Source organism: Limulus polyphemus, unplaced genomic scaffold (genome assembly GCF_000517525.1).
Source record: "Limulus polyphemus unplaced genomic scaffold, Limulus_polyphemus-2.1.2 Scaffold2040, whole genome shotgun sequence".
NCBI lineage: Eukaryota > Metazoa > Arthropoda > Merostomata > Xiphosura > Limulidae > Limulus > Limulus polyphemus.
The window spans coordinates 48,825-61,577 of record NW_013667650.1 but is presented as its reverse complement, the minus strand read 5'-3'; the positions used below and the strand labels follow the sequence as shown (position 1 = coordinate 61,577).

Here is a 12,753-nt window from a genome sequence, read left to right as displayed (position 1 = left end):
TTAGTACTAAATAAACTTGACCCATTATGACACATAAACAGTACATGCTTATTTAACACTTTACAGAGAGAACGTGTAACAACATACATATACTGTAACTTTGATATTTTAAAGTACCTATTCAGACAAGGCCCAAAACAAAGAACACTTTACATAGAAAACAAACAAAGTAAAGGGACAGGTAAAAGAGGCAAGTATGAAACTATGACCCACATATCGATTGGACCTTTGTCCAAAAGCCTCACACGTGAAAAAAAAAATATATATATATATACACACACACACACACTAAATTCTAACAAAAGTCTATTTGATTATCAACTTTAGAACTCTTATCACCTTTAATTTCATTATTCATATGACATGCTACTTCTCTTGCACACACATTATTATTACATGACTTTGGCCTACATCCAAGCCAATCAGTTAAAATTCCTGTCTGTTTACTTTTCACTAAGCACTGTTGCACTATTCTCTCTGTGCTCCTGAGAAAGACAGGCCCACCTGTCAAAAGTACTATATCCTTACTTTTTTTTTCATCCTGGCCATTTACTTATTCATACAGAACTGTGTAATCATTTTTATTACACATATCATAATCACAGACATAGCCAAGGGGATGAGAGGCTATAATGATTTAATATCCTCCCAAAATTTCATAGAAATAATTTCTTTTAGATTTGTTCTCTTAAACACTTTTCTTGGATTTGGAAGACACCTTAGTAAAGGTATGAATAAATTATCATTGATAACCTGATCATATCACTTGCCTGAATTTACAACACATATCATTAAATCATTTTCTCATCATCCCTGCCTCACACAAAAAATTATCCTAGCTAGCATACATTAGAGCAGCAAAGTAACTCTTATTATTTACAGTAATTGACATATATTTGGCAGCTAAGCAATAATACTAATTATTTATATATTTGTTTAAAACTATGTACATATAATGCTATTTTTCTGGACATATTATATCCCTTCTTATCCTTATAATATACATAAATATTTATCATAATTACTCAATGGATTTTGCCTTAAAAATTTTTAAGTACAAAATTAAAATATGCTTTGTTTCTTTCTAGAGTCAATCAAGTGCGCCGTCCTAACAATAAGAAGAACTGTTTTGAAAATCCAGATGACTTTGAATTTGACAAGTTAGCAAAGGCTGTGAAAGTATATTAATATTGTTTTTACATTCAGATTTTAAAAGTGTAGGGAAAATATATATTTGTTTTTATTGAGTTTAACTTAGTATTTTGTAAACAGTTTCTTTTAAATTATTTCACTTTGTTATTTTTGAATAAGCTTACACTTTTAGCTGTTATTTTCCCATTGTGGTTTAACCTTCCTATATATTTATGGTGTTAAAAACCAAAACTATAATTGTTTTATTTGGTAAAATACAAGTGTTCAAGTCAGATACAAATCTCATTACAATAAAAATGATATACAATTTTTCTTTCAGTTTTAAAAATACATAATTTGTCATACAAATATCCAAATGGATATTGATCAAAATGTTTTTGTGGCAGTATTCCAACAATTTAAATTTGTATGTATTTGATTATCAAGTTTGACTTTATGTGCAGGATGTCAAGAGCTAGTTTAACACATGCTACTTGTTACATGTATAATTTCATGAAATAACATGCTCAGCCTCAGAGTTAGTAAATATATTTACCACATGTATATATTATATAAATTACATGAGTCAGTAAAGAAAATAGTTGTTTTATCAGCCCTTCAAACATTCTTTGCTGACATGTAGGTGAAATTATTGTTCATTGCATGGTACATTAGAAATAAGCAACTTCCTTAAACATACAAGTAAATTTTACATGTAGATATATATGTGTAAAAATATTTTTGATGCTGATTTTACATAAACAATCTTAAACATACAATAATTAACTCTGAAGTAAATTATATGTATTAAAAATCCTACTATTTTAACGTTTGAAATCAATTACTTGCTATTGGTGTTTCAAATTTAAATGATAATCTTACTTAAACATGGTGGTGTATAATTTCACAAGTTCTAAAGTGAGCATTGAATGTTATGTGTATGTATTTCAAGTTGTTGATTAAACAAAATACATATATTTAATATGTAAGTTTGATTAAAATGTTATTTATAATGCATTTACTTTCAGTTCTTTAATAATGGTATACAATTTCATATAAGAACCCATGGAGAGTTCTGATGATTGCAAGTAGTCCTGGACAAAAAAATCACAGTTAAGTATAAGAATTTTAAAATTAACTTTAATCTGATCCTTCTGGGAATTCCCATTTTTAGATTGTCAAAATTTCTATTAACCAGGAAGTAAAATTCACCAAGAAACCACATGATTATAAAACATCAAGTACAATCTTCTAACATACAAATTCTTGTTTGTAACTAAACATTGATCCAGCAAGTTATGAAAATCTTTAGCTTGGTACTTAAATTAACTGCCTATTTACCAGGGTTCTCCCTGAGACCAAACCAGAACATGACTCATCTAGTTTAATGTATATCCTTATAAGAAATTTTTCCTTCTCTGATAGTTACCAATGCCACTACAGATTGTTAGAATACTAATTTGAAAAATTAACTTTTAAATAGTGAATTTGCTAAACTCAGAACTTTTAGTCTTGCTAGAAATTAAAATTTTAGTAAGATGCATAACACACACACACACAGTTCTCTCTCTTGAACATCTTTCAACAATTTTAAATATTATGTTTGTGAATTAACAGTACAAAGAACACAAATATGAACATAAAAAAAGATAAAATTTTGTTAATTATAAGTTTAAATGTAATACATTTCACACTGTATGAATATGAAGCACCCGGGCGATTTCCTTACTCAGTTCTAATTCTACCAGTAATAAATATTTCACTAATTCAAAAATTACCTGAAGATAAACAAGATATCTAGCCCTAACTTCATAATGGTGTAGTTTGACTCAAAAATATTATTACAAATATAGTTTTTCTTATTTGTAAATAAAAGCACAAGTGGCATAAGTCTACAATATGATGTGACTTTCAATTATATATAGTTATTCAAAATGAAAGTAATGAAAACAATCAATCAAGCATTAATAACAATTTTCTATAATCTGTGTAGTACAAATTTAACAAATTCAAACATAACTTCATGGGATCTTAATTCTTTGTTTTCTTATACATTCTGTGCTCTGAAATTAATAACCAACAATGACAGCAAAAATATGAAAAAAAGTATTCTTGCACTTCTCACCTAAATTCTGCTCAACTTTCATTATGAGGTAATACCAACTTAGCTTCTCCTCTCAATACCACCTAAACCATTGAAAAGGCAAATTTACTGTATATATACACATACACACGTATATATCAATCAAGTCTTGGCCAAGATATGTATACATTTGTTGAAACAACATACTAAACATAGATGTAAATTGAGAAATTTATTAAATCACTATTCATTAAAAGTTTTATTTTCTGCAATTATTGGTGCTTGAAGAAATTTTAGTGAGTTGTCCTGAATAATGATTTCTGAATAGGTTTATTTTTCACATTTTATTCTTTTAAGATTACTTTCTAACACATGAGCAGTAACAAAAGTTTCTATCTGTTTTGTTGAGCAAGATTTGTAAACCTATTCCTGAAAATGACCATTCACTTCCTATTAAATAAAAAATTAAAAAGTAAAAATTGTTGAAAAGTCATTTAATATTAGTTTACAACTTACACAAATATTTATCTGCATCTGAGAAACTATTACTTTCAACAGTGAATACAAATTTTAAAAACATGATGGACAGCAAATGTAATTTTAACTTTATTTCAAACATAAGTACATTTAGGTAAAAAAAAAAGATTTTCAGACTAATAATTCAGATGTGTGTGAGTGTATATATAATGAGGTTTATTTGAACCACAAGCTTTCAATTAAGAGCTTTTTGCCAGGTTGAATATATAACTCAACTGATGAAAGGCAAAAAAAGTAAAATATATATATATATATATATATACACACACACACTCTTATACCTACACTAGCATATAGCCCGTCAAATTATGTGGCAAGTACTACCACGCCCACCTCATAGTGTACCCTAACCTCACATTTCATAGCTAACTGAAATAAATAAATTTTGCAAAATCAAGCCTAACCAACATTGGTAAATTCTTTTATCAGCCAATCAAAATTAAGATTGTTCATGAAATGAATTCATGGTTTATTCATAGAATAATTATTGGTAAAAATCAGTTAGATTAACAACTTCTAGTATATAGAAAAGCCAGTGCATTTTGGTAACACTATGTTCCAACAATGGATTTTGTCATGTCGCTTAGCAACAAAAGTATAACTTAATATTATTGTTAGTCTATGTACTGAAAGTATGAAATGAAATGTATAGACAAGCAAAACTGGAAAAATATTTGTTGATTTCTTAATTTAGAGTCCCTATTGATTAAAGAGGTTTGTTTTTTAATAAAAATGTGGTGATATAATAGAAAATAAATAATTCAGTAATGATTTAAGTTTAAAATTGAATTGATATTTTTACTTTCATGATACTTTTAATAAATTAGTTCTAGTCTAGGTGATCCCACACTACATCTTTATTTTAGGCTTATTATACCAACACTCACTACACTTATAAGGTTTCATGGCACCCTTGTCACTAAAATTGTAATGGGCAGATATTAATCGAACTATTCTATCTGGATAGATGCATTTGGCTTTTACGACTCCTTCTATTTCGAGATATCAAGAGAAATCAAGCGTGACGTGACACACACTGGCTTTTATATAGGTTAGATAATGTATTAGTTTGAAAATGCCTTTATTTTTTACATGGTGACTAACAGTTGTTAGCTATATACCACTGCTGTAAAAATGAAAATTATATTTGAATCTTTGACACCCAAAAACAAGATTCGAAGTTTTGCACTCTCTTCCAGAAAATGTGTGCAAGTCAATGAAACATTAAGAATCCTTGGCAGCTAAGCTCACTATATGTTGTTTGCATAAAACTAGTACAAATAAGCCATTTTTCAGCTATATGTTTACAATTAAAGCACTACTGATGACAGAGCAAAGAAACTTTCAGAGAGTGTGATAAATCTAATCATCTCTGATCACTCAAAGTTTGATAATACAACAATATATCAACTGAAGGAAGAACTTCAGAGAAGAAATGCATACTTATGTGGTCAGAAAGCAGAGCTTCTTGAAAGGTATTATTAATAAAAATTTCTGATCATAAGTAAAAAAAACAACAAAAGTATATATTATTTGCCCAATACCAGGGTTCTTTGGGTTGGCTGGGATATTACAGATATAGTAGTGGTTGAGAAGCTATTTATATTAGCAAACTGTTCACATTAATTTTACACAAGTCACAACACATCAGAATTAGGGTAAGGCTTTTCTTTAAGTTGCTCATTATTCAGAAGAACTGTTAAACTAGCAAACTCATCTTGTATGTTGAATACTATGAGTGATACTGGAGGATATTACACCAAACGATTATTTCTCATTTTGTTTTAAATTCCAATTTCTTCATTTCATTTGCACCTCATACCAATACTTTTTTAATCAATTGTGTAGCATTTTCTGGAAACAAAAAATTATAAAATTTTAGTCTGGAGATCAGACCTCTTCTAAACTTGAGAGATTTGGAAAACAGTCAAAATACATCTATAAATGTGGACTTACTGACATCTGTTATAAGCATAGGTCTTATAGTAACAAAGGATTTAATGCTTATATAATCACCAAATAAGCAAATAACCTATTGGTACCAAAACTATTCCTTTTAAAATCTGAAACAGCTTTCCAGGAAACTTCTCCATTCAGGAGAATTTAAATTTGTTCAAATATTATTTACGTACAGGTCAAATATTCATAGGAGGTCACATCACAAAACACTTTAGGAAGAAGTAACAAAATTGTTATAGGAACCCAATAATGTAACTACAGAAAGAAGACTTGCACAAAATAACGAATGACTGTAGACATCACAAGATACAAAACTAACTTTTAATGTATGAAGTTATTTTTTCACTTTTGCTTTAAAATTATTACAAAACAGTATTTCATGGCCAAATACTTTTAAATTAACTTCTTTTTTTTTGTTCAATGTTCAAAGTAGAAGTCTGAATTTAATTAAATATTTACAAATTGGAAATAGAGAGAAGAAAATAATACTTATTCCTTCTAATTTATTTATACTTTGCAGGATGGAATGTTATAACAAAAATTTTGGCAAAGGAGATAAATCAGGACATGATTACCACATGCAGCTTCCCATCTTGACCAATACAATAACCGAAATACAGATGTGGTCATTTTAATTATGCTTGAAAATAATGTTGAAGTTTATTTATACAAGTGTTTCTAGAGATAAATACAGCAATGATCTAATAAATATCAGTGAAAACACATTTAAAAAAATAAATACCTTTGAAAATTATAAATTATTTTAAGTTAAAGATGGACAATGCATGGTAGAAGCATGCTGAAGGATTGTTTTACTTAATGTTAGATTTTGGGAAAAAATTCACTGATCTTTCTTTGCATGTCATGTTAAAAGTAATCTTTATGATGTATTCATATATCTTGTACATTTACCACAATTATCAAAACATCTGTACTACATTTGTAATGCTGAGATACAACTAAATACTCAAGACAATCTTCATTTATCAAGAGATACATTTTGAGTGTTTAATCTCACAAATGGATATAACTTTACTAAACAACATTACTCTGTACATACCTTGCCATCATTGGTTATACAAGAGTAGTCACAAACAACAAGTGCTTTCCTTAATGACTTTAGAGTGACAGAAGCTGTAACTTCTTCATCAATATACACTGTTGAAAAGAAAATGATGCAAATTATTATGACTGAACGAGTATAAGTTAAAGAAAAATAAATACATATTTTGTTATTTTTAAAATAAAAACTTATCTGTACAAAATAAAATTCTATATGCCCAAAATATTAACTTCATCTGTTTGTACAGCTGTTCTGGAAATATATTTTCACTGAATTTAACAACACTTTTAAGAAATACAAATCTTAAGACAATAAAATAACCAAATATTTACTGTCTACTTTTCTATAGGGGATATTTTCAATTGCACTCATGGATGATAATCCTAGACTAAATACTACCAATTTTCTTCTATGAAGCTAACTATGAGGAAGATGAAATGTACTTCAAATTAGATGTAACTGTTAATTTTATCAACTAACTAAAGATTATCAACATAAAGAAATTCCATCAATTAAAAGCATAGGGAGGATGTACATGTCTGATAACACTGCACAAGCTATAAAGTAGGACAAACTGAATAAGCATTTCTCAGAAATGAGAAGACTCCCCCCATGTGTTACAGGTCCAAGTTAGAATAAATAAAAAAGTCATAGTATGGACCATTAGTTTTTCACAAACTTTCAAATGAGAAGCTGTAAAATGAGATCAGGGTTATTACTAATATGGATACTGATGCAATAATTATGGAAAATTTTATATTTAGACATACTGATTGAGACTGCATGAAATCATAAAGTTGGGAAGATTTCTTGAAGCAATCCAGGATGAATTTCTATACCAAATGGTCAGAAAGCTATCAGAGAGGTTGTCATATTTTAGATTTATTGTTAACCACTAATTACGATTTGGTTGAAAGAGCTGAACTAAGAGGAAAAATTGGGGGGGGGGGGAAGAGATCATTGCATAATTAGATTTGATGTTTTGTTATGTAATGAGATAAAAAGACATGAAATTTAGTTTCTTATTTTCAGCAAGCTATTTTTGAGACCATGAGACAAGATTTATCATTAGTGAATTGGGATGATGAGTTAAAATGTAATGTGGAACAAATTTAGGAAATTTGTAAAATTAATTGCTTTTAATTAACAGGGAACATCTAACTCCACTGGCTTAGTAAAGACAAAAAGAAGAAAATACTATAATTTAATAAGTTTCAAATGACAGATAAGATAGAAGATTTACATAACTATAGAAAAGCTAGGAATAAAGTTTAAAAACAATTTAGGAAATCAACAAAAAATTATGAAAAACAGCTGTCTGCTAATGTTAAAACAACAAGGAATTTTTAAAATATGTTAAAAGTAAGCAAAGTTTTAAAATGAAGATTGGGCCCTTAAAAGATACTGATGACAATTTTTCCTGGTCTTGGTACTTTTATCTGTTTTAAATCTCTGCTTGTCTACTTACCACCAAGGAATTAACATTCACATAGAATAATATTTCCCATAGAATGCTCCATCCAGGAATATTGCTAATACCTTCTATTGTAAAAACAGAAGATTTGCTTGTTTGTTGTTAAGCAAAAGCTCCACATTGGGTTATCTGTGTTTTGCTTACTGTGAGTATTGAAACATCATTTTTAGCACTGTAAGACCTCAGACTTACTGCTGAGCCACTGTGGGACAGGAGATAAAAACATTTTTTATAGCTCAGCCAGCTCACAGTCTACAATTAAAGTCTTTTTCACCAAGGTTTTGAAGGGGGAGGTGGGAGATAAAAGATCAAAAATGGAAGCCTCTCTCTTTCATTTTTGATAGGTCAGTGATTGGACCTTTGCTTTTTCTTATTTATGTTGATAAAGGCATGTTAATAAAGTAGTATAGTTTGCTGATGACATTAAACTTTTGGATATTTCTAGTTGTGTTGAAGATCATGAGGTACTAAACTAACTTGGAAAGTTGAACAAATGTTTGGCAAATAACCTTAAATTATGGCAAGTGCAAGATAATGTAGTTAGGTTCTCATAATTTTGACCATGTGCCTAATATAGTTTGAAACCTACCCAATAATATAACTGAATAAAAGTACCTTGCATATTGGTGGATATGCCAGCCAAGACATCTAGGCAGTCTCTGTTATTAGCAGTAAAACCAACAGAATTTCAGGGTTTGTATTTGTATACAATTTAAGAGAGGCAACTGTGATGGTCAATGAAAGACTGTTAATACTAATATGTTGTATATTTCACAAATCGCTGCTATCCTGCAATGATATCAATATTCTTAACAGATGCAGAGGAATGGTTATCAGGAGATAATTTTCAATAATTCAAACTCAGTCATATGAAATTTATTTTCAACAATCAAAAATTAGTTTCTATCATCTTGAACAAGACAAAAAGAAGTACAACATGATAACAATTTAAGATATACAGCAGTTAAAAAGAAATATGAAAAAAATGCACGAATTCTGAATAATGAAAACACAACGGCAAAAGTTTTGAGGGCACATTTTGTATAACCTTAATATTAATATTACAGGTATCATACAATAAAAATTAAACTACAAATCAAAATAATACAAAGATAGTTATTTTATTACTTTGCTCATTAACTTGAGGGCTTTTTTACCTTTCACATTCCTAAAAGAAAAAAATAAGGTTATAATTTGTTTAATAAAGCATATTATCTTGTTTCTTATAAATGAGAGCATTTCCTATTTATATGATGACTTACTCATACTTAATTTAAATCTTAAAATAATGAACAATTATTTTACATGGATTAGGAAACTCCAGTGTCTGTTTTACCACAACACAGCCAAATCCTGGCAGTTTGGTACCCATCACAGCTGATATTAACCTGCAAAAATGGTAATAAAATACATACATTTTAAGCATATGGTTTTATATTGATAGACTGAACTACTTTTTAAGCCTGTAATTATAAACAAAGTCATTAATTAATGCTACTTAGTACATTTTTTAATACTCATGTTCCTAATTGGAAGAAACTTTGCAAAACATGCCCACAAACTTGAAAGTTTCACAATAAAAAAGAAGCCAGAAATGAATTAAAGAACAAATACACTTAACACCCAGCTTATGAGTCAATGAGTCTGAATTTTGGGGGTTTGCATGTTACATAAGGGCATCATTGTTTCTAATATACAAGTTAAAACAAAAATGTACTTTAATAAATGGCTTGATAATTTAACCTAAAAAAACACACTTAACTACCAAAAGAACACACCTCTCATTAGTGTTTGGCCACAGAGGTGCAGTGTTCATAGGGTTGGCTGGACTATATGCTGTTCTTCAACAAAAAATTCTAAACTTGTAAAAATCTCAGTCAATAATGAGTATGTATTAAGCACAATTTTTAGTGGTTGTATGAATCCTATGTTAGTCCATGATTAAATCTGTGACCACTAAAGCTTGAAGAGCACTTAACAGTTTAGAGCTAGCCAATTAATTCAATTAATAAATATAATCAATTACCTATAGGCATCTATTGCATGTATAATTGATTAATTGAAACTATGATTAAATCAGTCAATGTCATAAAAATAATCAACTAACTGAAAACAGTCTTTCCAATTATTCAAGTAATCGAAATATTGTCATTAGGATTTCTCATTATCATTTTTTGTTCAAGTTTGTTAAGTTTAATCAATTATTGTAAGAACTCGAACGTAATCAACTAATCAAAATGTATGTTTCCAATTATTACTATTTTTGATTATTCCACCAATCCAAACCTCATAATAATCAATTAGTTGAATTAAATTGATTAATAAGCTTGACAATTAACAATTATCAAATTTTACTTAACACCCAGCTCTAAAAAGGACATACAGTTTTTCTCATATCGTCATAATTTCTTTAACTTTTGAGATGAAACAAACTGAAGATTAAATCTTGAAAGACTAGCTTTCATATGTTAGTAATTAATCTTTTTTATGAAAATAATGAATATTAATAATTATGGGGGCTGCAATGTAGTTGTTTACATCTTAAAATAGCACAAATGTATAATTATATGCAGCTAATTACAGCAGTGTCATAGGCATTTAAAAATTGGTATGTGCAAATAGTACAATTAGAATCTCAACTAATAATATCATGTAACCTCACACAATAATATAATACTATTTATCAGTATTTGAAAACAAAAATATATTTAGATGAACAATGCTTAAGCATATACTGGGCATGCCTGATTTTATTTACTGGTGGGTCCACCATGTTCTCCTCATTAACATGGACAAGTAGTTCCAGAAATGGAAACATTTAAATAGTACAAGATCACTCGCAAAATGAAGCTGACTAATGGACTATATACATACACGAATGGTCACTGGTCACAATACGGTGGACAGAAAGCATGATGAGCTGTTTGCACACTTCTGGTGGATTGTGTTGACCCTAACATTACATTATCAGACTGGTTGCTAAATGTGACAATGATTGATAGTGAATCACCACAACCTCACCAAAATACCTAAAATGTCAATATAAATTAATTCATAAAAAACAATTCATTCTAACAACAGTTTTACACATGAGTAGCATATTTTCATATCATAATCTCTTTCTAAGTACATTAGTTTTATCAGCATAATAAAATATGGAAAAACATTTGAATCCCTGACCTTCATCACTTCTAGTTCGTTTCAATGAAAACCAAATCAGTTTTAAGTGTAACTTCACATCAAGTCATATAAAACAAAATATTTTTGTAACCTTTTTTCAACAGTGTTTCCAGCAAACTACTCTTTCTTCTAATGAAAAAACTGATAGTGGATGAAAATGTCAAATGGCCTTCTAATATCTTTTTCTTTTTATAATCAAAGCAGTCCTTCTCTCACAACATGTACTTCATACAAAATAAACAATAGTTAATTACATGTACCTTTTTACAAATTTTTCCTAATATTTTGAGTAATAATGTTAATAAAGATAACTTGAAATCTTAAAGTAACAAGTGCAGACTTAACAGTAAGCATGAACATGTAGTTTCAGAATTGTTCCTATGCAGAATCATAACTGTATGAAGTAAACTGTGCAGTGTTAGATTGTAAAATAGTCTGCTTGATGAGATTGTGTGTAAATACACTGGATAGCTTTGAAATAAGATAATGTTTATTTCCATTATTTCAGAACAGAACTGCCTGCTTTTACCTAGCTTGTTCATTAAATCTTCTACAGAGCAAGTTCTAAAGCCACAAGTATCTCACATGCAATTTTACCTAATTTTGTAATCATAAAAAACTCAGATTAGTTAAGAAACAGGCTAACTAAGGCTTTTGTTTAACTTTAAGTCTTTGTTAGGACAGATTTTATTTCAGCCTAATTTCAATTAATGATTTTTGGAAATTGTCTTAGAAAAGAGATTTGCTTAGTTCTTCTTGATGAGAAATATCTGATGTACAATTCTGAATATACATGCACACAAATATCATATAATTTGGATGGGAATAACCTTAATAGTTATGAAGGAAAGGGATCTTGGAGTAATAGTCAATCAGTCTCTAAAGCCACCCAAGCAGTGTGCTGTTGCTAGTGGTACATCAAATAGGATTTTAGGTTGTATCTATGGAAATATTGAATACAAGTCTAAAGAGGTTATACTTTCATTGTAGAGGTCACTGGTTAGGCCACATTTGAAATATTGTGTTTAGTCTTGGGCACCTTACTTTAAGAAGGACATTGAAATGTTGGAAAGGGTTCAGAAAAGGGTTACTAGAATGATGCCTGGGATGAACGGGCTGTCATACGAGGAGAGGCTGAAATCTCTCAAATTGTTTTCTCTTGAAAAAAGAAGAGTTGGGGGGGGGGGAGTCGTGATTGAGGTGTTTAAGATTGTAAAGGGAATTGATAGTGTTAATGTATCATTTTTTTTTATATTTTAACAATGAGAATAGTATGACTAGGGGACACAAATATAAATTTTGGCAAGGTAGGAGTCAACTTCACCT

The 12,753-nt window shown here is 29.2% G+C and overlaps 1 protein-coding gene across 4 annotated transcripts in view; it reads right to left on the bottom strand.

The window, feature by feature from the left end:
- LOC106465753 (hydroxyacyl-thioester dehydratase type 2, mitochondrial-like) overlaps positions 1-12,753 on the bottom strand; it is a 19,831-nt gene that overhangs the window by 5,997 nt on the left and 1,081 nt on the right. The window contains exons 2-6 of one of the 4 annotated variants that reach the window (XM_022393679.1): positions 11,122-11,276; positions 10,026-10,083; positions 9,553-9,635; positions 6,771-6,868; positions 3,257-3,318 (exon numbers count right to left, since the gene is read on the bottom strand). In XM_022393679.1, coding sequence (XP_022249387.1) covers positions 3,268-3,318; positions 6,771-6,868; positions 9,553-9,635; positions 10,026-10,083; positions 11,122-11,161 — 330 coding nt within the window. In that variant the 5' untranslated portion in view covers positions 11,162-11,276 and the 3' untranslated portion in view covers positions 3,257-3,267. The remainder of the gene's footprint in view (positions 1-3,256; positions 3,319-6,770; positions 6,869-9,552; positions 9,636-10,025; positions 10,084-11,121; positions 11,277-12,753) is intronic. The other 3 variants (XM_022393681.1, XM_022393680.1, XM_013925986.2) reach the window with 3 other exon arrangements.